The 6,000-nt window shown below is 60.8% G+C and overlaps 1 protein-coding gene across 1 annotated transcript; it reads right to left on the bottom strand.

The window, feature by feature from the left end:
- Nucleotides 1-2,995: 2,995 nt before the first annotated feature.
- On the bottom strand, nt 2,996-5,373 carry LOC138846789 (collagen alpha-1(III) chain-like). Its single transcript, XM_070063494.1, has 3 exons — nt 5,349-5,373; nt 3,914-5,104; nt 2,996-3,680 (listed from the first exon to the last, which is right to left on the bottom strand). The coding sequence occupies exons 1-2, from the start codon at nt 5,371-5,373 to the stop codon at nt 4,032-4,034; spliced, it is 1,098 nt and encodes a 365-aa protein (XP_069919595.1). The 3' UTR covers nt 2,996-3,680; nt 3,914-4,031.
- Between the last annotated feature and the right edge of the window lie 627 nt (nt 5,374-6,000).

The following is a 6,000-nucleotide window of genomic DNA, read 5'->3' on the forward strand; positions in this document are numbered from 1 at the left end:
TAACTCTGTCAAATTAAATAATAATAATAAAGAATACAATGAGTAGACTGGAAAACTCAGTGTTGGAAAGATATCAATTCTTCCCTCCCCAAACCACTGTTTTTAAAGATTTGTTCACTTTAAAGACTGAGAGGGAGAGAATCTTCCATCCGCCGGTTCACTCTGCAGCAACCTGTAAGCCAGGAGCCTGGAGCTCCATCCGGGTCTCCCATGTGGGACGAAGGCACTCGGGCCATCTTCCACCGCTTTCCCAGCACATTTGCAGGGAGTTGGATCAGAAGCAGAGCAGGGGCTGGCGCTTGGCACAGCAGGTAAAGCCACCGCCTGCAGTGCCAGCATCCCATATGGGCACCAGTTCAAGTCCCGGCTGCTCCACTTCCGATCCAGCTGTCTGTTGTGGCCTGGGATAGCAGTAGAAGGTGACCCAAGTCCTTGGGTCCCTGCACCCACATGGGAGACCCGGAGGAAGCTCCTGGCTCCTGGCTTCGGATCAGCACAGCTCCAACCATTGTGGCTATCTGGGGAATGAACCAGCAGACAGAAGACCTCTCTGTCTCTCTCTGCCTCTTCTTCTGTGTGTGGCTCTGACTTTCAAGTAAATAACTAAATCTCTAAAGAAAGAAAAGAAAGCAGAGCAGCTGGGACTCAAACTGGCGCCCAAACGGGATGCTGGTGTCACAGGGAGTGGTTTAACCTGCTGCACCACAGTGCCGGCCTCAGCATTTATCTGTTAAAGTTTATTTATTTACTTGAAAGGCAGTTACAGAGAGGCAGAGGCAGCAAGAGAGAGAGAGAGAGAGGTCTTCCATCTGCTGGTTCACTCCCCAAATGGCCACAACGGCCAGAGCTGTGCCAATCTGAAGCCAGGAGCCTCTTCCAGGTCTCCCACACGGGTGCAGGGGCCCAAGGACTTGGGCCCTCTTCCACTGCTTTCCCAGGCCACAACAGAGAGCTGGAGTGGAAGAGGAGCTGCTGGGTCTTGAACCAGCACCCATAGGGGATGCCAGCACCCATAGGGGATGCCAGCACTGCAGGTGGCGACCTTACCCTTCTGAGCCACAGCACCGGTCCCACATTTATCATTTTTATTCATTGTGTTTTATTTGAAAGGCAGAGAGTGAGCCATCTCCCATCTGCTGCTTCATTCCCCAAATACCTGCAATACTCATGGCAGGACCAGGCCAAAGCCGGAAGCCAGGAACTCCATCTGGGTCTCCCCTGTGCACGGCAGAGGCCTGAGCACTGGAGTCATCTCGGCTGCCTCACTGGGGGTTCACTTGCGGGAGGCGGGAGTTGGGGGCAGAGCCTGGCGTCAGCTCTCGCACCGGCCCGGGCTGTGGGCCTCCCGGGTGATGTCTGAACAGATACACCCAGCAGCTGCCCCAGCATCCGCACATTTTCTGTGATTCCGACGGAAATTCCAACAGATGTCTTGAAGACACCTGAGGGGCCACTCAGAAATCGCCAAGACAAAGATCCAACAGCAGCCGAGAGGACGTTGCCTACCGAATCCCGGGGAGGCCTGCTGGGCAGTGCATCGCGGTCTGCATTTCAGATCACAAAGGAGCTCGGCGCAGCCCACCAACACAGAGCGTGGAGCCAGGGGCCGGGAACCTGTGCTGCACCAGTTTGGATGCTGGCCCACATCCGAGTGCCCAGGCCCTGCTCTCCATTCCAGCTCCCTGCTAATGGGAACCGGGGGGAGGGGGGTCCCTGCCACCCCCACGGGAGACCTGGACAGAGCTCCTGGCTGTCATAGGCATTCAGGGAGCGAACCAGTGTGCGGGAGATCTCTCTGCCTTTCTGTCTAAAAACGTTTAAAGCTAAATCTGATTTAAAAAAAAAAATAGTGCAGAAACACATGCCATTTAGCACAGAGCCCGCTGTGTGACACAGGTGGCACGGGGCAGCAGTAACGTGGGACAGCAGGTCACTCGCGAGAGGGAACAGCGAGACCCGAGCCCTCCCTCACACCACGCACAGCCATCTATACTCAGGGCCCAAATGTGGAAAGTGACGCTCTGCCGGGAAAACACAGGACACATTGAGAACCTTAAGACTGAGCGGGATTCCTCACACTCGACTGAAATTGGCAGCAGGAGGAGAAGACCCCGACCGTCGCACGGACAGTAGCAGTCTGCAAACCCTTTACAACAGGCGACATTCGGCAGCCTTTGGGGTAGTGTGCGTCAAAGTCTCAGCTGCGAAGTGGTGTTTGCATTTAGACTACCTCAGCTTGTTTTAGTTTACTAAGGTTTCAATGTGCCAATCTCCATGTAAAGGTAGAGGGCAGGCGCCAGGGCTGTGGCAGAGTTGACGAGGCTGCAACACCAGCATCCCATGTGGGCGCCAGTTCAAGACCCGGCTGCTCCACTTCCCAGCCAGCTCCTTGTTAATGGTCTGGGAAGGCAGCAGGTGCGTGAACCCCTGCCACCCATGTGGGAGACCTGGATGGGGCTCCTAGTCCCTGACCTCGGCCTGGCCCAGCAGTGGCAACATCTGGGGAGAGAACCAGCAAATAGAAGACCTGTTAGTTTTACTTGTTTTTGAAAAAGTTAAAATAATAAAGATACAGGAGTACAGTAAAACAAACATTAAGATTTTCCCCATCAAAAAATATATTCATGGGCCAGCGCTGTGACATAGCAGGTAGAGCTGCCGCCTGCAGTGCTGGCATCCAATATGGGTGCTGGTTCAAGTCCCAGCTGCTCCACTTCCCATCCAGCTCTCTGCTCTGGCCTGGGAAAGCAGAAGATGTCCCAAGTCCTTGGGCCCCTGCACCCGCGTGGGAGACTTGGATGAAGCTCCTGACTCCTGGCTTCAGATCAGCCCAGCTCCTGCCATTGCGTCCATTTAGGGGGTGAACCAGTGGATGGAAGCTCTCTCTCTCTGCCTCTGCCTCTCTGTAACTCTGCCTTTCAAATAAATAAAGGTTAATACATTCAGTAAAAGTAAAAAAAAAAAAAAAAGACAAACTCACAAAATAGGACATAGCTATAAATCGTCAAAGACATTTTATATTTAAATCACAGCTATTTAAAGAGGATCAAGTCAACTACAAAAATGGGGAAAATAAAATTGGCGGAAGACTCCTGTCCCATGAGAGGCGGATGCCCGGGGCCCCAGGTCCGAGACAGAAGCTTTGGGTCGGCCCTGCAGGGGCCCCAGCACGGCCGGGAGCAGGAGGCAGCTAGCCAGCCCCAAGCACAATGACACGGACACGTGGGGCCCAGTGGCCAGGTGGGACATTCTCGGGCCTCAGGCGTCTGGGGCTAGGGGGCAGCTGGCGGCCAGGCACCTGCAGGGCCCACAGCCTGGCCTCATTTCTCCATGTCTTCCTGGTCATCCTCTGCAGTCCTGTTGGGGACCAAGCAGTCCCCAGAGCTATCCGGGGGCAAAGGCGGCTGTGGGACATCACGAGGTGGCCTGCGGCCTGGCCTGGAGCTGAGGTCCATAGGGCTCTGAATCAGGACGGGGTGCAGGGGGCACCCTTGGTACCTATAGCTGGGTGTGACGCAGTGCCTTGCTGAAGAAGGCTGTGTGGGGCTGGGCAGCTGGGAGCTGGGAGCCTCTGGGTCCACCTGGCTGGTGGAGTCGGCAGGGGCAACCGTGACGTTGAACTTCAGCGCTGCCTTCTTCTGTTCTCGGGAAATTCTGGCCCGGCGGTTCTGGAACCACAGCTGGAAGGGTGGGGCAGGGGGGCTCAGAGAGATGAGAAAGGGGCGGGGCCTCTGAGCAGGTGAGACAGGTGAGTCTCAAGCCCCACCCACCACCCCCAGAACCCAGAGGCTCCTGGGGAAGGAGGCAGGGGGCAGGAGGGGTGCAGCTGGCACTCGGAGGGTACCCCGGATTCAAGGGAGCCCAGGGGACAGCTACAGCGGGCGGTGGTCCCTGAGGGGTGGGGAGGGCCCACCTTCACTCTGTACTCATCTAGGTTGAGCTCCGCCGCCAGGCCCGCGCGCTGCCGCTGGGAGATGTACTGGGCCTCCCAGAAAAACTGCTCCAGCCGGTACACCTGCGCCTCCGTGAAGTTACGCCTCTGCCTTGGCGCCTTGGGTCTCGGGACCCCCGGGGGTGGTGAGGGCGCCTTGGGTCTCGGGGCCCCCGGGGGTGGTGAGGGCGCCGCGGGTCTCGGGACCCCCGGGGGTGGGGAGGGCGCCGCGAATCTCGGGGCCCCCGGGGGTGGTGAGGGCGCCGCGGGTCTCGGGACCCCCGGGGGTGGTGAGGGCGCCGCGGGTCTCGGGACCCCCGGGGGTGGTGAGGGCGCCGCGGGTCTCGGGACCCCCGGGGGTGGGGAGGGCGCCGCGGGTCTCGGGACCCCCGGGGGTGGGGAGGGCGCCGCGGGTCTCGGGGCCCCCGGGGGTGGGGAGGGCGCCGCGGGTCTCGGGGCCCCCGGGGGTGGGGAGGGCGCCGCGGGTCTCGGGGCCCCCGGGGGTGGGGAGGGCGCCGCGAATCTCGGGGCCCCCGGGGGTGGTGAGGGCGCCGCGAATCTCGGGACCCCCGGGGGTGGTGAGGGCGCCGCGAATCTCGGGACCCCCGGGGGTGGTGAGGGCGCCGCGGGTCTCAGGGCCCCGGGGAGTGGTGAGGGCGCCGCGAATCTCGGGACTCCCGGCGGGGGTGAGGGCGCCTTGGGTCTTGGGACCCCTGGGGCTGGTGAGGGCGCCGCGGGCCTTGAGGGCACCGCAGGTCCTGAGGGCACCAGGGGTACTGGGCATCTCTGGGGCACTGGAGATGTTGGGGGTCCTGGGGACATTGGGGGTCTCGGGGGTCCCACAGGTGTTCGGGGTTCTGGGGATGTTGGGGATCTCCCAGAAACCAAAGGCACTGAGGATGCTAGCGACACCAGCGACCTTGGGGGTCTCAGGGGCAGTGAGAGCATTGGTGGTCCCAGGGGCATTGGGGGTCTTGAGGGCCCCGGGGGCGTTGGGGTTCTCAGGGGTCTCTTGGGTGATGGCGGCCCTGGAAGTCCTAGGGGCAGGAGGGAGAAGCAGGTCAGATGAACCCCACACACAGTCCCAGGCCACCTCCCCTTCCTGGGCAGCCCCTCCAGCGCAGGTGGGAACATGGGAGCAGCCAGAGAAACTGGCCTTGGGCCCACAAGCCCCTGGTCAGACCCTGTACCCCTCTGGGCCTCAGCACTCACACCCTCAGCATGGACTTGATCACGGCTCACCTGGGCAGGTAAGGGCAGGTGCAACAGGCTCCCAAGCCTAGCGCCTCGGCCTGCTGCCCTCCCCGGCTTCCTCGCCTAAACCTCCCACCAGGGACTGAAGGAACCCAACACAGGCAGGGCCCAGGGCCCCCACCCTGCAGGTCACAGAGCTGCCGGACCCCAGCCCCAGACTCACCCAGGCAAGGATCCGGACCGTCCATCCTGCCCCAGCTCTGCTCCTGTGCTCCTGGGATTTAAATCCCACCTCCCTCCTGCCCACCTGGCCCCGCCTTGGGAGGGTTCTCTGTCTCCACCCTCCCACCCCCAACCCCACCCTTCCCACTCAGGAGGAATCGTTCACCCTTCCATTATTGAGCACCACCTGCATGCTGGGCCCTGTGCTGAGTGGGAGCTGGGCAGCTGGGGGTGGGCTGAGAGAGGCTGGGCCCCCCCCTTCCGGGGCTGCAGCCCAGGAACCCTCAGCCCCCGTCACAGAAAAAGCACCTCCAGCCACCCCCATTCCTTCCTGGAGCTGGGAGCCCACGTCCCACCACCATCTCCCCTGCGGGCACAAGCCAACAGCCTCCCCGCTGAGGCCACCCTGGCCACTACTGTCCACTTTCCAAGTGGTCCCTCCAGGGCCCAGACATGAAGAGGCTCAGCACCCCTTCGTGGCTGGATTTGCCCATGCGGCCCAAGTCTGCTGGGCTGTCAGTGGGCGGCGGCTGAGTTGAAGGCTCCCTCTCACGCCGCCTTAAGCGGCCACTTCGGTCCACCTCCCTGAGCAGCTGCAAAGACCGCGGCCATCAAGCTGGCCCTGCTGTTAACAAGGGAGAATCTAGCAACTT

Source organism: Oryctolagus cuniculus, chromosome 18 (genome assembly GCF_964237555.1).
Source record: "Oryctolagus cuniculus chromosome 18, mOryCun1.1, whole genome shotgun sequence".
NCBI classification, from domain to species: domain Eukaryota; kingdom Metazoa; phylum Chordata; class Mammalia; order Lagomorpha; family Leporidae; genus Oryctolagus; species Oryctolagus cuniculus.

Coding starts and splice junctions, on each gene's coding strand:
- LOC138846789 (XM_070063494.1), bottom strand. CDS start 5,373: ATGGACGGTCCGGATCCTTGCCTGG. Junction 5,105..5,348: donor CGGTCCGGATCCTTGCCTGG/GTGAGTCTGGGG, acceptor GGGTCTGACCAG/GGGCTTGTGGGCCCAAGGCC.